The sequence below is a fragment of the Triturus cristatus genome, chromosome 11 (genome assembly GCF_964204655.1).
Source record: "Triturus cristatus chromosome 11, aTriCri1.1, whole genome shotgun sequence".
NCBI classification, from domain to species: Eukaryota; Metazoa; Chordata; class Amphibia; order Caudata; family Salamandridae; genus Triturus; species Triturus cristatus.
The window spans coordinates 56,456,895-56,477,981 of NC_140594.1; the positions used below are offsets into that span (position 1 = coordinate 56,456,895).

A 21,087-nucleotide genomic window follows, 5' to 3' on the forward strand; every position below is an offset into this window, starting at 1 on the left:
AGTGTTTGAGGAGTGGGAATGGGAAAGGAATCTCCTAAAAATGCAGGGGTTACATATCTGTTGCTTTGTCCATTTGGAAAATACCTGAGAGAAAAATCAAAAGTTCACTGGCATATGCACTTTTACGTGTCATTCAACAAGAGAAGATGTATAGACATCTGACGTCTGTGTCGGTGCATAGCTCCGCAGACTAAACCTTGGAAACCTCGGACTGTTGCAGAATTCCCAGGGCACTCCAGGGATTATTGTAGGATTACCAAACATCACACATTTACTCCAGATTTAGTTGCAAACCAACAAGACACATGTCTGACTCTTCTCTGAGGTGTCTGTGAATCTGGCCCTCTAAGATGCAAACTACACACCAGACACAACCCCAAAATATTTTGTTGTTGTATTCTGGCCTCACATGGCGCCTGCCTGACCCAGGTTTCCAAAAATGCTGGTGAACAGCAAAAGGTAAGCACGTTCAAGTGAAGGTAGGGATCTCTGCTTTCACTTTTCCTACTTTTTATATAAATTGGACCCTAAGTTGGCACCCTAGACCGGGCTATGGAAGCAGACTAGACTATCTAAGAACCACCAGGTGATGCACCAACACGCTCTGCATGGGTCACTAGTCAAGGGTAGAGGTGGTCCCCACCAGCCATTACTGAATAAAAACACTAATTTGCCTCGCACATAGTTCATGTAATCTGAACGAACCCTGGGCATGCACATGACAGGTTTTCTACTCAGAGGGCTCAAATATACTTTGGAAACACTAGAAAGCGATTACTTGATATGCAAGTAACACCACATATGGAGAAAATCTATTAGATTAATCAACCGAGTGATTAATCAAAAAAGTTACCAGATGGAAATTGAATACAAATGTTTACCAGCATAATCGAAAAATGGCCATAGACTGGACAACAGTGTCCGCGTGAACTACAGCGCAACACGTGACCCGTGATCTTATGGATGGCTACAGGGATCATACAGAGATCGCAGAAAGAGTGGAACTGCTGAGAAAGGATTGTGGGACCCGCTATCCGATGATGTCAATGCTGGTGGCCAGTGCTACAGGCGTGTCGCTAGTGGGAATAGACATCTATCATAGGTCCTAACACAGGGCAGTGTGCGCACACCCAGCGTAGTGTTCACACGGAAAGTTCACTAGGACCCCTGATGGAGTGATCCAATGACTGACACCCAGGACCCCCAGATATCTGGCAAGCTTCACCGAGTGTTATCCGTGAAAGAATGTTTTTACTTGACTCTGCTCCGCTCCTATCTCAACTGGCACTTCATAGCTCTCCCCGCCGCCTCCCAAATATTTCTCTCTGTTTAGTCATTTCTGGTTTCACAGCCATCTTAAGTTACATATTTTTCCATTTTCACAGAGCGCAAGTTTAATGTGGGTGCCTTGTAAGACTCTGGATAGGGAGAGACGAAGCAACACGGATGGACGTCAGGACCGGTCTACCGTCACATTCCCGCCTCTGGCTTCCAGCGGATGTGACTGCGTGAGCGAGCCATGGCTTTTACTGGAGGCTAAACAAGCCAAGAATAGGACAGCAAATGAGAGGTCCCTTTCCAGCAAATGTCAGACCTCAACGCTTAATCGCATAACAGCATCTTGAGCATTCCATGACGTCATTCGCAGGGCACCCAAAACTTTATAAATGTAACACTGGCTGCCAGAGACAATCTCGCTTACCAACACTCAGTGCCAATGCTATACCGGACTGGCCAATCACAGCACACCTCACACCACCACCCTGTCAATGTTCACCAAATGAAGCTCAGACCTATCACTGAAGGAACTGCATCAAGTGACAAAATTCAATGAAAAATGGATTCGAATTGTTGGTCATTTAGGAAACCCTGACCAGGCCAAAGAGAATGACTGAAATTCACCAGAAAGTATTGTCAAGAGGGGAGCCAACCTTGCCGCTTCGCTAGTCACACTTGAGCGTTCAACTGTTATGGCCCTTCGGAGGCAGTTAAGAGAATCCTACATCTATTCATGCACAATAAGGCTATACCACAGAGTATCTTTTAAAATGTTTTTATTTAAACATGAATTAAACCTGCTGTCATTATGCGGAGGGACTATGACACATGGTGTCCAAATGTTTTCAGATCATTAAATCATTGTGATGTTTCTAGAACTTATTTGAGAATATATTTCTGCTTCAGGATTTTAAAACCTGGAAATATATTATCTTAATTTTACTTAACCCTATTCTATCAAGTCTAATTGGTGAACATTAATCTTACTGCTGACCAGCCTAAGAAGTCAGACTGACAAGTTCTAAGGCCTTTAAAACTTTCTGATCCCCAGATGACTCAATGACATTCCTGGTTTTAGTGAGGAAAGCAAAGTAACCAATGTGAACACATTCATAGTGGAAGGGAACGCGCCTGGCACCCTCATTCGCGAGGGTGGGTATCGTCTCACTCCTGATGAGACCCGGCTACGGTTAGAAACTATAGACTGACCGGCAATGTCCAAGTCTTTGCAAAGATTTTAGAAATACCTTATACGGACCATGCCCAGAATTAAAAAATATCCCACCTTGATGTCATAATGGTTTAATAGCAGAATGCACATCTCTACTGTAGGGAACGAGGAACAGCCCTTGTCAGAGTAAAGTCCAGTTTACGCCTCCCTTTTACAGGCTTCCCTGGAGTCCTCAATGCAGAGACCTTGCTGAATTGTTTGAAGCTCATCTTGCTGAACATAAACAGAGTGCACCAACATTTTAAAAAAATCTACTGGAGAGGGTTCAGTCGGAATAGGAGACGACTCGTGTGTGTTGTACCGCACCACACCTCACTCACACTTCACATCTGATTATGCCTTTCACCTCAAACTCCTCAGGCGATCCCTAATATCAGTCGAGAGGAAATCAGGTCGGACCTTGTCAGTTACCATCCACCAGAGGGAAGGGGTCATCGCATCTGAGACAGGAAGAGGGAACCGGATGCGTCACAGTGGGAATGATCCACTCAAACTCTTTTTGTGGTAGAACGAGCACACACAACACTGACCGAAAACACTCTTTCACCAGATGAGATCATTTGCAGATGCTTTGATCAAATTGAGGGGAATGTGAAAATTAGGGCAGATGGTGTTCCATGAAATCTGCCTTTATTGTTGGACTGTCCTACCTTGTATTTTCAGCTTAAAATGATTGCCCTAAAAGCTCCAGATGCATCTTACAGTTATCAAGGTGGCTAGACGGAACTCTGGCAAGCTCAACATCAGGATGAAGCCACTAAGACAAGCTCTGCATCTGTATCCCAGCCACTACGCTCTTCATCCTCTAAGTCTCTCCAAGGCGGGATATAAAACCTGTGTTTTGGTCCAACCGAAGTAGAATGGCTTCTTATGTCTACTGCATAAATTAATCTTCTACTGTTGCACACGTGGCTTTTGAATGGCACGTGTTCCCCCTATTTTACTGGGTGCCGCTCTTTGACTCGCACCACAACCACATGGTCTCTCAGTTGTCCAAGTCTCACGCTTCGTTGTACAGAGACCACAAGCTGATGCGCTGGTCTTTGGATCCCGCCGCCATCAGTCTGTCGCTTGGTGTGTCATGGTCTGAGAACGTCACACAGTGCACAGTGGCAGTGTGGTAGTCCAACACGGCCAGGGGCTTGAGACTCTTCCAGCCAAAGATCCGGAGTCGGTGATCCCAGCCGGCCGTTGCAAAGATTTTACCATCTTGTCGGATGGCGACATCGGCTACTCCAGGATTGGTGAGTGCGAGACTTTTATAAACCTTAAAAGAAAAAAAAAAGAATATTTATTAATAAAGATTTTGTGTGTTTGTATGCGCACACACATAGACACAAATGCAACATTGTCCAAAACCATAGAGAAGTATGGAGGTGCTATTTAGCAATGAAATGTTAGTTAGCGGATCATACAATTGAGTGAGCACCAGCACCATCACTTACAAATGTGACTTGACGTAATAGTGGGGTGGCCAGGATGCTTTCCGGTTACCCTTCTTTTGGTTATTTTTTGTTGGTCTCCCTCACTCTTGCGAAAAGCAGGGGCTGGCCAGGTAATGAATGACACCCTACCCTTAGTCATGGGGTGAGATAGACCAAATGCCTTCCCACACGTGGCCTATGATGGCAGTGGCTCTGATAATCCCCAGTGGCCTTGGCATGGAAGGGGGTAACCCTCTACCCCCTGCACTACTGCACTATGGGTGAGCCTGTGGAGGATGGAAACCCACTCTCAGGCAGTGCGTGGGGGTACAAATTCTGTCCCTACTGCATCTCGGCAAGGTGGCAAGCCATAAATCCCTCTGGACCCTTAGGCACGGCCAGGATGGTGACATGTCATTGATGGGGCAGATAGCTACCAGGGTGCAAAGACAATATTCACCTACTGCCTTTGGGCAAGGTGAGTGTGAGAAACATTGTTTATTTTCCCAGCCCTCATGACAGGCTTTGGAGGGGGTAAAAACAAAAACAGAGAATTCCTGCCATTAGCCAGGGCGTAGCAGGGTGCAGGCGTAAACTCCTGAGGCTTGAGCCGGGAGACAGTCGCTGCAGCGTTATCGAGTGTTGCGTGAGGTTGGAGTGATACTAGAGTGTTTTAATCAGATAGCTTTTAAACCTGTTTTTATTTTTCTCTGTGACCTGTGTTTTTTAAAGGGAATATTCTTTTAAACTTTGTCACGGTTCTTATCTGCACTCACCTCTTGTGAAGCCTAAGCTCCTCGCTCCCCCAGCACTTCCTCCATCGCTCGCCCGGCCGCCATCTTAGTAGTAGCGCAGGGAGCAGTCAAGCGTCTGCTCCCCTCACGCTACAAAAGAGGGGCATGGTGCAAGCGCGCAGCGGACGCGCGCAGCGGGCGCGCCGACGGTGCGCCGACGGCAAGCCCGTCTGCGCCCGTCCGCGGCCGACGGGGGCACGGGGCCAGGAACCCTGCTCCTTTTTTTCCCACTATACGGAGGTATAGCTCCCAGGCCCTCTTCTCACTCAGAGGGAAGGTCTCTCCTCTGTGTGTTCCCTCCTGCAACCCCATAGATCAAGGAATGACTTGCTCCCACTGTGGTTTTCAACTCCCTGGTGTTCCTACGGGCCAAACTACTCTCGTCCGTATGTACCTACTGAATTGCAGATCTCTCCCCAAACATAGCACTGAGATCTCATTGCTCCTAGAGGAAAACAAACCTGATGCCTTATTTCTGACGGAAACCTGGCTCCACTCTGAATCTGACCCTGATATCATAAATGCCCTTCCTAAGGGCTATTTGATTTTACGGGTAGATCGTCCCACTAGGAGAGGAGGTGGATTGCTATCATCTATAAGGAAGGATACAATTGTCGGAGATTGCCCAACTCTATACCTGATTGCGAAAGCCTCACTTTCGCTCTAGATTTTTCGGCCACTTACACCTTCTCTGGGACACTTATTTATCGTGCACCGGGACCTATAGGGCAATTTCTCCATGGCCTTTCTCCCCTACTAGCAGACTCAGTGTGTAGCTCGGCCAACTACTCTTTGTTAGGAGATTTTAACATTCACTTTGACAACTCCAATGACCATAATGCCCTTGCATTGTCCGAAAACCTTGCCGCATTACAACTGTTACAGTTAGTCACGAAACCCACTCATTGTAAGGGCCATTTGTTGGATCCTATTTTTAGCAATTGCTCTGACCTTCTGGTGGAAAACCCTGTACCACTTCCCTGGACAGTTCACCTTCTGATCCCGTTTAAGCTGCTTATTCTGCACAGCCCCCCTCCTCCGCCTACTGCCATTCGGGCTGAGCGGAATTGGTCTAAACTTTCCCGAGTGGACTGGACTTTGGCCCTCGAATCATCAAGACCACCCCCTACATTGGACCCTACCCTGGCCAACCTCAATTTTAACAATTGGATTCTGAACTCTCTAGATGTAATACTTCCTTTACAATGTAGCAAACCTAAACGTGGCACAAAAACTGCCCCTTGGTACTCCCAAGACTTGCGAGAAAGCAAGCAATTCTGTAAAAAACTAGAGAGGAAAGGGCGGCTAGATTTCTCACCCTCCAGGAAAAGGGCCTATAGAGCTGCCATAAAATCCTATAAGGAAAAAATCATAACAGCACAAGCTGCTTTCTACGAAACAAAAATTAATGCAGCTGCCTCTAAGCCAAAAGAGATCTACAATATCGCTAAAACTCTTCTCAAACTCCCAGAAAAAACTCCCAACTCTTCGGACGCCCAACGCCGTTGTAACGATTTGGCAAAGTTCTTTCATAGAAAGATCCAAGCGATCTACTCCACCTTCCCAGCTACCCAGCCTTTTCTAACATCAACTAAAGATGCTGGGTCGGAGGGACTGTCCCGGGCCACTTTGGAAAAGCTTCCTCCTCTGAATCTGGCCACCCTACAGGCTTTGATGTCCCAGGTCAAATCAGGCTCGCCTAATGACCCCGCGCCCCCGCGCTCTTTGATCTCGGTCAGCCCGCTCATTATGCAGACTATCATGGATCTGCTTAATGCCTCTCTTGCCACCGGCATAGTCCCGCTACCTTGGAAACAGGCTATGGTAAAGGCTCTGTTGAAAAAAACGAACTTAGATTGTAACAACCCGTCTAACTACCGTCCAATCTCTCTCTTACCTTGGTTAAGTAAGATTCTAGAGAAACATGTCAACAAGGCATTGACGGAGTTTCCCGAAACCAATCTTTTGTTAGACCCCTCCCAAACCGGGTTCCGGCCCCTGCATGGGACCGAGACCGCCTTGGTTGCAGTGACGGAAGAGGCTAGGAAGATTATTGATCAAGGAGGGACCGTGGCCATCCTCCTCCTTGATCTAAGTGCTGCATTTGATACTGTGAACCACAGCATCCTTCTTCAGAGACTCTCTAATCTGGGAGTCTCCACCCATGTTCTCGACTGGTTTAAGTCCTTTCTTTCCAACCGCTCTTTTCAGGTCTTCGAGAACGATGCTATCTCCCCTCGTAAACCCTTAGGGTGTGGAGTACCGCAGGGTTCGTCACTAAGCCCAACACTTTTTAATATCTATATGACCCCGCTAGCTGCAATCGTCCGCCCTTCTGGGATAAAAATTGTAAGCTATGCAGATGATACGCAGCTAGTAGTCGCTCTTGATCAAACCCTGACACAGACCACCAGTAACCTGAGGGACTGCTTAGAAGCAGTCGCATCTTGGATGAACTCCTCCTGTCTTCAATTAAATGGAGATAAGACAGAGATGATGCTCTTGGGTAATTCCTCAAATGCCATCAATAACTTCCTCTGGCCATCTTGCCTTGGCCCCACTCCTATTCCCAAGGACTCAATTAAGAGTCTGGGATTCTGGTTGGACAAGACCCTAACTTCTCACTCCAGGCGGCTAAGCTTTCAGCCACCTGTGTCGGTATGCTCAGGCTTATCAAATAAATTCTCTCCAGACTCCCCTTTAAAGCCAGACAGATTATGACACAAGGACTGGTACTTTCTCGTCTGGATTATGGCAACGCCCTCTATGTGGGGGCCCCCCAGTCCACTATCAATAAGCTGCAGGTCATCCAAAACTGTGCGTCACAAATGCTCCTGCAAGCTCCCCGTCTTGTCTCTATAAAACCTGGCCTAAGGAAATTGCACTGGCTCCCAATCAGGGAAAGAATTGCCTTTAAAAGCTTATGTATTGCCCATCGTGCCTGCTGGAAGACTGGCGCCACTATTAACCATCCTCTGATCTCCCCTTATCTCCCAACCAGGCATCTCAGGTCAGCTTCCTTGTTTTTGACCATAGTGCCAAAAATTAAGAGATCCAGAGCAGGCGGACAACTGTTTTCCTTCAACTCCTCAAGACTTTGGAACTCCCTCCCTCTCCATCTGCGGTCAGAACCCAACCATCTCTCCTTTCGAAAGGGGTTGAAAACGCTGCTGTCTACCACCACTGACTAGGCCCCTCCACCCACTCATGTATACTCAGTTCGCTAGCGCTGGGACGCCTCAGGGTAGCCATCGCGCTTTATAAAAACTCTTTCATTTCATTTCATTTGTTAGTCTCCAAACCCCACCCCGGTTCAGGCAAGGTCAGGCAGGCGTGGAGATCGACGTCTATTGTGCTATCTCCTTGTGCTGTATGACAAGGGGGAGTGATCTGCATAAGTGGGCAGAACCAGCACATCCGGAGCCCATTCAAAATGATAACACCAAAAGTTAACTTTTTAAAACATTGGTGTGTGAATTGTGGTTTGCATAGCCATTGCAAGTCATAGTCTTCAGAGCTAGCCATAACTTGCAAATGTCAGTGGTTTTTTGGTTCTAATTCATAGCCATAATTGTACATTAACTGTGCTTTTCAGAAGAACATTTCTTGGTTTGTTTTTAACATATGTTAAGGTATTATAACTAGAGCAAAACACATTTTCACTTATATGTTGGCTTTTTTCATTTAATTTATATAAATATTCAATGATAAAACCACAGTTGAAGTTAATTTACCGATCTAATGCAAAAATCGTAAAACTCCTAAAATCCACCAAAAAATGGTAATTTTACACAATAACTCATGCCCAAGTGAAGCGCTACACATAGCATCATGAAGGACGGCTCTAATATCATCAATTACATCACTGAGGAGATCACTTATGACATCACCAATGACTTCATTAACTGCCTCACTGTTGTGGACACTTCTGGTAGCACAAAAGGTTTCCATGATCACATCAAAACATGCCAATCGATCAATCTATTGTGAAAAGTTCACTTTCAGAGGGTTTTATCCTGTGCACCCACCCAGGCATAGTAACGTATGCGTAAAGGACGATCACGGCATGCATGCAATAAACATGATGTACATGGATGGTGTCCACACCCAGTCTCCTAGCGCTGTGATGACATTACACAATGGGCTGCAGGAAGATCTTACACTGAAAGAAGGCTCTGAATCCCAAAGAGCCCCAGCTGGTACCCCATCTTACGTTGGCACCTCCAGGACTCTCTACATAATGACTTTTGTAGCTCTCCGTGGAGCCCATAGTTAATGTGTCGTTTTGGGAAAAGATTTATACGTAGTTTAGCTCTACAATGATAAGCCACCATAGCTTAACAGGTGCAAGATGAAGACAGATGTACCTGATTAACCCCAATACAATACTTTTAACCTGTTGTATGTGATTTTATAGAAAAACAATTTCATGGAATCAATCAGGATTTATAAAGCGCAGCTAATCACCCGATAGGGTATCCATTACCAAGAAACCATTTGATCTAACGGTTTAATGAAAATTTTCAGAATGAATGGCATTTACCTTTTTGTAGAAACAAATTCATAGAAAGTCTTTCTGCTCAAAATTGGCTTTTGAATGCTTTTTTTAAAGTGTAAATGAGGTGGTTGCAGGTCTTACTGTCAGAAACAGTTTTGTCAGAGATACTTATTTTTAGTGCTTTAATTTAGAAGAAATTATTTAATATTCATATCTTTTTTTTTTAAGTTTTAACAGAAATTTTATTTGATGTAAAGATAAACAAAATGCAACAGATAAAAACACAGTATATAATTATAATATAATACAAGTATTTCATATACGGGTGGGAAAAGGAAAAGTGAAAGGAGGGAGTGAAAGGGGGGAGAAGGGGATTTCAAATTGTATACCCGGTCTTATATTTAAAACACAACAATTATGTTACAATAATTTCTATTGTATTGACTTAGTCTTTGACCATAAGAAAAAACAAATTAGACAAAAGTTCATAACTATTAAAGTCAAGGGGGTTTGGATACTTCTTCATTGCGAGGTTTATGCAAGGGCAAGGTTTGAGCAGACACATTTAGGAAATTAGTAATAGGCAACCACAATATGTCTCGTTTAATAGCAAGTGTGATTGGGTGGACATAAGCCCTATCCAATCTATGGTTGCAGCAAATTCCATACCACCAAGCTTGAAATGAAATATCTGATGTATTTTTCCATGACTTGGTAATTTGTTGAAATGCTACAGCTATGAGCAAATCGATGATGCAGATATTAGTATTGCGGGAAGTCCATAACTCTGAGATGCTACCTAGAAAAATGTGTATAAAAGAGAAAGGGATATGGGTATGGAAAATATTGTTAATTTGTTGCCACACTCTAATCCAGAATGTATTAATAGATGGGCAAGTAAATAGCATATATTTAAGATCTGCTGAAGGAGCAGGGCAAGACCAACAGGTAGAGGGGATAGTGGGATCTATATGATGTAATTTAGCGGGTGTGAGTAGAAGTCTATAATATATGAAAAATAAAGTTTGAGTGGTGTTTGCTGCTCTAGAAGACTTCCTTATTTTAGTCCAGATTCTGTTCCATGTTAAAATAGGAAAAGATTCACCTAAATCAGATTCCCAATTACATTCTACCTTAGATTTATCACAAGTGATTGGGATATCCTTTAATTTCTTATATATTTGAGATGCGGAATAGGAGGTTTTTAAAGATGATATTGTGATAGGGAAGGAGGACGTAACAGTAGGAGAGGGCATAAAAGCATTATAAGAAGCTTGAGCATATTTTTATCTTCTACGTTGTCAAACAATTACTTTGAATGCTTTTAATTTGCTGACCCATCCCCACCTGTACGCAGTATCGATTCCCGCCCCGTAAATTCATTCCCCTCACCACACCTAAACTACACTCATCCCTGAAGCCTAAAAGCCCTTTCTACCCCAAAAGTCCACCATCCCTGAACCATATAACCTCTCCTTATCCCTACCTCAACCTACTCCTGAATCCTAAAAACCCCTATCTACCCTGACACTCCACCCTTCCCTGAAAATAAAAAAATAAAAATTAAAAAAAACAAAAACCCTAAACACCTTTACCACCAGCCATCCTTGACCCATAAGAACTCATCCTCCTCAACTACTCAACCCGGAACTCTAACAACCCCTAAACTTTACCTATTGCGTAATCCTTAAAAACCCTCACCACTCTAAACTCCACCACATCCTGAACCCTAAAAACTCTTCACCATCCCAACCGCTCCCCAAAACCTTAAAAACTCTCACCAGTCATAAAGTCCGCCCATCCATGAACTTAAAGCTCCTCAACACCCTTACACTCCACCCATCCCTGAAACCTAAAAACACCTCCCACACCTGAAGACCACCCATCTGTGAATCCTAAAGATCCCTACCACCCCAACACCCCACCCATCTCTGAATTCTAAAAATTCCTATGCTCGAACTCCAATTATTCCTGACCCCTAAAAACCTTTTATCCCCCTAAACATTACCCTTCGCTGAACCCAAAAACCGCACAGTAGTTCTAAACTCCACCCAACTTTAATATAATTTGGAATTTTTCTTTAAATTATCTTTCCTTAAAAAATTTTCTTTTAATTTTTCTTTTTTTTGTACTTCCTTAAAATTTGGGTTTCCATAATTTTGTTTCCTCCAATGTGGTTTCTCAGTTTTCGTTTTCCATTAATTCACACCTATCACTTTTAGCCACCACCATTAACTATGGATAAATACTTGCCATGAGCACCGAACTGGTATGTAAAACACATACATGAAACACATTCGGATCTTTCTGCATCTTGTGTACACATAGTCCAGTTGCGTTTGGTACATACGGAGCCAGAAGTGCATCCAGCAAACTCACACGAGTTCACAATCTGTCTCCTATATATGTACAGTCGACAGCTTGGGGTTTGGCGGACCACTCCTCTGCACCCCTTCGACATACAATTTTGAGTCAATCACATGTACTTCATTTTTAAACTACCCTCTATCATCTCAACACTTTTCTACAGTACACTTTAGAAAGGCCTTTCTTAGAGATGTACAGTTAAGTGTTAAACCATTTCTTATCCTGCAATATGCATTCCAGCCAGTGTCACTTGTGGTGTGTGGTCACGGGTCTTCTCACTACCAGGAGTCGGTGCGCCTTGTCATGGGTGGTCAGGTGACTTTCACACAAAGAGCCCTCAGGTCTGGAATCACACCGGGCGAGTGTGCGAGTGGGAACACCTATGCTGGGAAGGGGGAGTCCCTTTTAAGGACACCAGAGGTGTCACGATTCATCATAGGGATATCTCCTCGTTCACGAATGGGCTACAACCCACTCGCTGCGAGGGAGGAGCTCAGGGATGTTTTCAGAAGAGGGGTATTCATAAAACCCAATGTGAGCGTGGTGTGTGGTGGAGGGAGTGCAGTGCTACAAAAATAGTGATTAAAACTAGCTACGAGGTTAGCCAAACACAGTTTATTATTGCTACCTAGTGCTAGGATTAAAAACAAGCATTGGCATAGCCAATAGGTCTCGCATTTGGGACCTTATAAGTGTTTAGCCATGCAACAGTTGCATAACTAAACACTTATAAGGTCCCAAATGCGAGACCTATTGGCTATGCAAAGCGGCCGTGCGGCCACGAAAGTGAAAGTAATTGCGGTAAAACGCGGCACGCGCACCCGCGCACATGCACTGTAGCTCTGGGCTGGCCTGGTAGCACTTTTTGGAGCCCTCTCAATAAGTCTCGCCAGACCAGCGCATGCGCTGGGTCAGGCAAGACCTAACAAGTAGTGGATAGTGTAACTGCCAACATTAGAGGCAGGTGCACTAGAAAGGGATCGACATGTTTCAGCCTCTTGACCTACAGGAGTGTCATGCCTTTCATCAGGAACTCTTACTAGCTACTGCTAAGCGTGAGTGAACACAATATTAAAGTGGTGAAAATAAAAAGGAATACGTCGGTGTGTAATACTAAACCAGTGATCTGGCAGTTCAACAGATTCACCGGTAAAACCTGTGGTGAAACAAAAACAACATACTGTGCTGTTAAAACTGTATGGACGAGGTACAGCATATTGGACCACACTATCACAAATCGAAAGTGACAAATGTATGTACATTGTACATGATTATACAACAGAACTAGTGTGACACTTCACTTGGTAATAACTTAGTTCTGTATAACTCACCTGCAACAGTCGGGTATTATACCACATCTGTCCTGGGCGGATTGCCTTAGGTACATACGCCAATCCAATCTAATGAGTAAAGGTGGGGGCGTTGGAGTACAGAAAAGGATTATGCCCAATTTCAAGGGGAACAAGCGCCCAGAGTCTAAGCAATCAGTAAATTAAGAGAGCAGAACTCACTGGTCAGGTGTCTTCGCACTACTAGGAGTCGGTGCGCCCTGTCATGGGTGGTCACACGTAGTCCCTCTACTAGGAGTCGGTGCGCCCTGTCATGGGTGGTCACGGTTTTTCACTCTACCAGGAGTCGATGCCCCTTGCCATAGGTGGTCATGGGTCTTCTCACTACTAGGAGTTGGTGCACCTTGTCAAGGTTGGTCACGCGTCTTCTCACTGCTAGGAGTCGGTGCGCCCTGTCATGGGTGGACAGGTGTCTTCTCACTACCAGGAGTCGGTGCGCCCTGTCATGGGTGGTCAGGTGTCTTCTCACTACCATGAGCCAGTGCGGTTTGTCATGGGTCTTCTCACTACCAGGAGTCATGGGTGGTGACAGGTCTTCTCACGACCAGGAGCCGGTGCGCCTCGTCATGGGTGGTCACAGGTGTTCTCTCTACCTGGAGTCGGTGCGTCTTGTCATGGGTGGTCACGTGTGTTCCCTCTACCAGGAGTCGGTGCGCCTTGCCATGGGTGGTCACAGGTGTTCTCTCTACCAGGAGTTGGTGCGTCTTGCCATGGGTGGTCACAGGTCTTCGCACTACCAGGAGCCGGTGCGCCTTGTCAAGGGTGATTACAGGCCTTCTGACTACTAGTAGCAGGTGACCCTTGTCACAGGTGGCAACAGGACTTCTCACTACTAGTAGTCGGTGCCCCCTTGTCACGGGTGGTAACATGCCTTCTCACTACTAGTAGTAGGTGCACCCTGTCACGGGTGGTTACAGGCCTTCTCACTACTAGTAGTCGGTGCCCCCTTGTCACGGGTGGTTACAGGCCTTCTCACTACTAGTAGTAGGTGCGCCCTATCAAGGGTGGTTACAGGCCTTCTCACTACTAGTAGCAGGTGACCCTTGTCACGGGTGGTAACAGGCCTTCTCACTACTAGTAGTCGGTGCCCCCTTGTCTAGGGTGGTAACAGGCCTTCTCACTACTAGTAGTCGGTGCCCCCTTGTCACGGGTGGTGACAGGCCTTCTCACTACTAGTAGTCGGTGCCCCCTTGTCACGGGTGCTAACAGGCCTTCTCACTACTAGTAGTCGGTGCCCCCTTGTCACGGGTGCTAACAGGCCTTCTCACTACTAGTAGTAGGTGCGCCCTGTCATGGGTGGTAACAGGCCTTCTCACTACTAGTAGTCGGTGCCCCCTTGTCACGGGTGGTTACAGGTCTTTTCACTACTAGGAGCCGGTGCCCCCTTGTCACGGGTGGTTACAGGTCTTTTCACTACTAGGAGCCGGTGCCCCCTTGTCACGGGTGGTTACAGGTCTTTTCACTACTAGGAGCCGGTGCCCCCCTTGTCACGGGTGGTTACTGGCCTTCTCACTACTAGTAGTAGGTGCGCCCTGTCATGGGTGGTCACGGGCGGTGTTGAAAGTTCCCCAGACACACAAGAGTCACTTCCAAGATACAAAGGCGGAAGCGATGGGGATAAAGGGGTCCCAAGGTATCCACCTGGTTCCTGCCCCTGTCGGCGCAGGGCGAGTGTACTCGTGGCCATTACTACACCGGGGCCGCAACTGATGCCTGGGGGTCAGACCCCTCCAGAAAGCCCCCCCCCCCACCCCGCCCGCCCGCCCGCAGCCGCTGATTGTTAAAAATGGCGAGTGACACGGCGCTCGGCGGCCTTTCAAAGCCATCCTTACTTCACGTACCTGGAATGTAGGGCGCCCATGTGGTCTGCATTAATGATGCTACAGTGGGAACGCGGGGAACTCGGCCCCTCTGACTGTTTCCAGAGCCCGTGGGGGAGAGACATTTACTTACGTTATTAATAGGTTAATTCTGGGGATTAAATGAAAAATGATTAGCGCTGGCTCATAAAATGCCAAGTAATGGCAGCTTTCACAGAGTGGTCCGACCTGAGCGTGCGTTATCGCAGATGGCCAATTAAGGCCCAGAGGCCCCTAGGCAGAAACTCTGCGCTGGCGCAAGAACAGCCCGGATGCATTTTGCACCAACTCCATGTGATGGAAAGGTGTTTGCACAAAATGAACAGTCGAAGGGAACATCGATCTATCATATCTGCAGATGCACGAAAGCGTAATAAACTATTAATTAACATTGATCTGGGTAAGAAGAGTTTAAAACTGAGTGTGTCATGATGCCCCCCCAACCCTTATTCGGAAAGTTGCATATTCCTACATACAGGCTCATATCAGTGGAAGTGCTTCCTTAAAGTGGGACATCTTCTTTGGGGGCACCTACCTGTCTGCAGACGGGCCGAGATCCGCTGAGGCGCAGGAGCGTTGTTCATTCAGGCTCCAGCGCCGGCCGGGCTCCGCCCCCTGACCGGGACTACAACGTCCAGCAGCCCCGCACCTTCCAGCCAGGTGACGCTGCTGCCCCAGAAATCTTAGCGCGCCAGGAGGCGCTACAAAGCACAGCTCGGTCCCTCGTCCCGCGAGGACGCGCGCAGGACGCGCTGGGAGAAGCCCCGGACAAGGGCGGGACCGTCTGAGGCCGTCGTGGGCTGGCAGAGGCTGGGCTGGGCCCTGTCTCTGTATCCTGCTCTACTATATCTTGCTTCTTTTGTAGTCATCATTTTCTACGGCTAGAGTCCCTCAAGGCAGCTACTTCGTGAGTATCCGTCGGACTATGTTTTGCCTGTTCTAAAAGGTTTGGCTATATCTCCTTGTCTACACTTCAGTACAACTTCAGTATAACTCTCGCACTTAACTATGGAGAAGCGTATATGTTCCGTGGGGACTCTGGATGCATACCTCCTAAGGGCTGACTCAATAATAAACAAAGAGATTCATCTTAGAGCGCAGACTCTCAATAGACCCTTTTCAATTGTCCCCACCAAGAGTAACTGTGCAAAGTACCCTTTCTTCCCTGAGTAAAACTCCGTCACTTAGTCCTTCCATTTCATCTGTGACTCTGACTACCCAAATCCATCCTGTCACCACTGTTAATCATACCTCCCCTGCTTCAACTAGTGTCAAGGGCCCGCAAACTCGGGGGAAAGCCAAGTACTCATTAGATCTGGCTACAGGGATCACTCAGAAGAGTAGCAGGACAAAGAAACGGAGTAAAAATGCTGGAAAACTGAAAATGCGTACCTTAGGCACTCAAACAGACCAAGGGCAACTTCTTCTTACCTCCCAGCCTACTCCCAACTTAATTACACCCGATACCATTTCACAAACTCATGTTAACTATCCAATAGAAGAAATAGCAAATATCCTTGATCAAAAACTCAAGGCAATGGCTCTCACCCTTTCTACCGAGTTCAACGAATCACATAGCTCCTTAGACCTTAAGATGAACCAAATTCTAGAAGCTAACGCTCTACTTAGAACCCGAGCATTAAGAGCTGACAGTCTTTTGACTCCTGGCACTCATACTATATCCTTAACTGACCCTTCTTGCCATTCTGAGGAACGTACTCGTTCCCCACAAATTGACATTTTAAAACACTCAAATAAACTTCCCCTTGACAGGACTACGAATGAGAAGAATTGAACCACGACATATGCTCAAGAAAAGAAAGTGCACTCAAAAAGTCTCTCCAACATCCCTACTACAAGCTCTTCTCCAAACCTGGATTGCCCAAATCTGCCGCCAGCTACCTGCCCTTATATTATAGTTTTAACAGGTGTTCCCCCTTTACCCCGAGGAGCGACAGAATCCTGGTCCTCACTGCGAAACAAAGCAGTGGATTGGCTTGCCAAACATAGACAGTTTAACGTGCACAACTCCAATCAAATAATCATGGTACGGAGAGTCGGATGGATCGGCCCCTCACAAAAAACTATCCAGGGTGATTGTATTATCATCAATTTTAATTCCTCACGAGTTGCCCGCTCCCTTTTAGCACGAAAGGAAGAGTCTTCTCTTCATCCAACAGCAATCCTCCCTGTCCCACTTGGTTTCTTCTACCGTCCGCTCACTCATCCAGTTAAAAAAATAAATGGCTCTATCATAACGCAAAACAGATATGACTCATTGTCGCAAATAGAGGAGATAGATTGACTATCCACGTCCTCAAAGTTTCCCAACATTCCAAAATCTGCGTTAGTAATCAACAAAAAACAATCTTATTTAACCACCACTTCTGAAATTGAGCCCTCTTCATTGAGTAATTTTTTACCCTCACTCCCTCATCAACTCCTGCCATCCCCTATACAATCAGAGGTTATTTCACATACACCCCCTAACCGTACAGCAATATCAACAAACGTATTAACCACAACTCAATTAGATTCAAAACCGATCCTTACTCCTGAGAATTTTTCTTTTGATCATAATAATCAATCACTTATCCCATCAAAGAGACTAGTAAAATCCCCTGCCGGCCACCCAGTCAGTGTAATATTCTGGAAAATCGCAGGCCTTCATCCAAAAATTAATCACGAAGGATGGCTAGCATTCGCAAGGCGCCATGATATCCTCTGCCTGCAGGAAACCGGGCACTTTCTCCCAGCCACTTAAATGGCTATAAAACCTTTTTCTCTCCCGCGCTCCCTTCAATATCAGGGCGGGCTAAGGGAGGTTTAGTGATATATATCTCTAATTTAACCCCAGGACAAACTATCGGCGTACTAAAAAATGAGTCCAACTATCAGATCTTATTCATAAAATTTAACAAACTTACTTCTGTGCTGATAGTAAATTTCTATAATAACCTGCAAGATCATCAACTGACAGGTACGCTGAAAGAAATCTGCCATTTTCTCCTGGAATATTATAACCAACCCCAAGTAAAAAATTCAATCCTAATTTGGGGAGGAGACTTCAATCTTTCACTATGTGAGAAAAACAATATCACTTGCGGCCTCATGGACCACAAAGAAAACATCTCCACCCATTTTTCTCATTCTTTAAAAGGTTCTCTTATGAACGAAACCATGTCTTTTCTCCAACTGACCTTTTCCAACGAGCTATTATCACCTATTGTCAACCTAAGCCACACATACCATGGCAGAGGAGCCTCGACCTGTATAGATTTCATACTCATGGCACTTTGCGCTGCCAACTTAATTACTAACTATATTACTCATGATTGCGCCTATAGCGACCACTTCCCCATTTCCATCACGTTGGAACTAACTAGCTTTACTAATTACGTAAAAAAAAACCCTAAAACAAGATAATCTGATTATGAACAGACCAAATGGCTACGCCCTAAAATGGTCACGTATTGACCCAGAAAAAACCCTGGAAACCATCATAAAAGGGAACCCGGCAGCATTCACAACCTGCCTGGCGGAGTCCTCATCACCTCACGAGATTGTACCAAATTTTAAAATGATTACTAGTGAGATAAACAAGGCCCTGACGATCTTCCCTAAAATGAAAAGGAATACGATAGATAGCTGGTTCAACTCTTCTGGTCCCAAGGCGCACCAAGCACTTAAACTAGCTTTAAAGAACGAATCATGTGTTCAAGTTTTGCTATTTTGCACTTGACAAGCTTTGTTATCGTTTCACTTATCCACTCCTGAATGGAACCAACAAGCTCTTGTGAAAATGTTGGTTTCTCTTTAAAAAAATCTGAGTGTTATGTTTACATTGTGTAAATTTTGACTAATCTTATGTGTATTTGTGATGTGCTTTTGTGGTTTTGCCGTGCATTCCGAATAAAGCTTTTATTGAATTGAATTGAATTGAAGTGCTTCTTGTCATCTCATGTACGCGCATACTTCCAAGTTTAAGAACGATAAAGGTTGTATCGTCAATTTCAAGCCGTCCACTGGAATAATTATGTGATTCTGCAGCGTTTTCCACATAATTATGGATTTGCAACACTTGCCACATAATCCACCATCTTCTGCATAATTTACAGATTTGGGCAACAAAAATTGTGTCATGCTCTGACAGATGAACAGTAACTATAAACACCAACCACCACACACTTCGCCGCAGAGGTCTTTTGTCGCGCTAAGGCTGATCACATTTCAGCTGCTGAGTGCTGCATTTAGGTGTTAAACTGATGTGAAATTTTTGCTCAGAAAGTTTTAACGTGAAAAAAAACTTACAAGAGTGAAATAAAATTACTTCAACATGTGCTGCATTACGCCACATAATTCGCCTTTTTGTTGAATAATTTAGTGAACACAGCCAGCTGCTTAATTTGTCCCCCTCCAAGCCGCATAATTCCAGTGGTCCTGCATCCCACCTCTGAGCCAGAGAGCTTGTACAAACTCTTTTGAAGCTCACTGCTCTACAGTGCTTCCAGGGAGTTGGGAAAGAGTTTTTTCCTAAAATTTAAGAACATACTATTTTTTGTAATGTCCGATGCCAGTAAAGATGGGCGACGGATGGGCCGTGACTCAGGTGACATAATACCCTCGGGAGCAGCTCCCATTAATTGCACCGGGCGCTAACCCAGTGCTTATTTCCGCAGGGCGCTGTTTTCCCTGCTGTGGGCGCTATATTATTTATGGCGCAAAATCTGCGCAGCTAATCATCACTCTGGAGCAAACTTTTCAACAGTGCCCATTTTTGGCAAAGTACAACTCCGGAGTGTGAAACTAGGTGAAAAGAGTTGTGGTTCGGCCTACAGGGAGTAGGGAGAGGATGGTAGACTCGTGCACCCCCATACTTGTGAGCAATCTTTAGGTACTTCAGAGGCAGAAGGGGAGTAAACTCAATGTCCACTCTTAGGGAACAAACCCTGCAGGTGGGAGACTCTTCCGGTCAGGGTGAGCGGGGGCTCTTCCGGTCAGGGTGGGCGGGGTCCCTTCCGGTTAGGGCACCTGGGGGCTCTTCCAGTTAGGGTGGGCGGAGGCCCTTCCGGGCAGGCTAGCTGGGTGCTCTTCCGGTCAGGGTGGGCAGGGGCCCTTCTGGTCAGGGTGGGTGGGGGCTCATAGGGTCAGGGTGGGTGGTGGCTCATAGGGCCAGGGTGGGCGGGGGCCCGAGTGGGGCTATGGACCCATAGCAGATGATTGATTGGCAGGCACCTGGTATATTGGACAGCAGTCCTGAAGTGTTGACCTTTCAGGAGTTTCCGGAGGCACGTGACTGGGCTTGGATCTCAGGCAGGGGTCAAAGTTCCACAGTATTAGATCCAGTGCTCCCAGGGTCCGGCTCAGCCTCTGTGTGTCATTCTGCCTAATTTGTATTTTTTTAAAAAGTCCTGGGCCCTCGTCAGGAGACCACTACAGCTTACATCACCAATCGCCCCTGCCAGCGCTGCCAATGATGGTAACAACACAACTACTAACCATCACAATCCCACAAGTGTGACAGTTCAGACTATTCCAGGCCACCTACGCTAGCAGAATGACTTCGGCAGCAGGTAATAGTCAATCTATTTTGAAAGAATAAACAGCTGTTTTTGGGCTCATCTCTAAGCTAGACAGCGCCACCATGCAGCAGACTGTCACAAGCGTCGGTGTTGACTATTAAGTGCCGGTGCCGAACACCAGAAAACACCAGCTCAAATTAAGCACTGACTGCAGCATCAAATCAGCAGTCGATCAGCATAGCTTTCAGGCCGATGCCCACATGTTGGCCCTTTTTACCAGGAGGATAGTACAGAACCTTGAATGAAGTCTTCATTTTGCCTGGAATCCCATGTCGAGCTTTCACCGCACGCTTCATGTGGTCCCGCTGAACACATTGTAAGAAACATTCTCGCCACAAAAGTTTGTAGCCTGACAAGGATCGTTTTGAGGAGGCCAGCGTAAATGATGTTACAACAGTCCACCAGTGACATGATGAGGGTGTAGTCTCACTGGGCGAACTCCGAGAATACAGCTCCGACCCAAAGAGGAGCATCTGCGGCGTACCCCAGGGCTCCTCACTCAGCCCCACACTGTTCAACATTTACATGACTCCGCTGGCACCCATCGCTCACAGCGACGGCCTCAACAGCATCTCCTACGCTGACCACACTCAACTCATGTTTTCCCTCACAGAAACAGACACTACTACAGCTAACTTCCAGAACAACATCACTGACATTGCAAACTGGATGAGAGCAAACTGCCCCAAACCCAACACCAACAAA

General features: G+C 46.0%; 1 protein-coding gene across 13 annotated transcripts in view; it reads right to left on the bottom strand.

Moving 5' to 3' along the window:
* Positions 1–2,039: 2,039 nt before the first annotated feature.
* Positions 2,040–21,087, bottom strand: part of GNB1L (G protein subunit beta 1 like) — a 502,841-nt gene continuing 483,793 nt past the window's right edge. For all 13 annotated transcript variants that reach the window (XM_085633690.1, XM_085633691.1, XM_085633679.1 and 10 more), the window contains one exon: positions 2,040–3,776. In XM_085633690.1, coding sequence (XP_085489816.1) covers positions 3,510–3,776 — 267 coding nt within the window. In that variant the 3' untranslated portion in view covers positions 2,040–3,509. The remainder of the gene's footprint in view (positions 3,777–21,087) is intronic.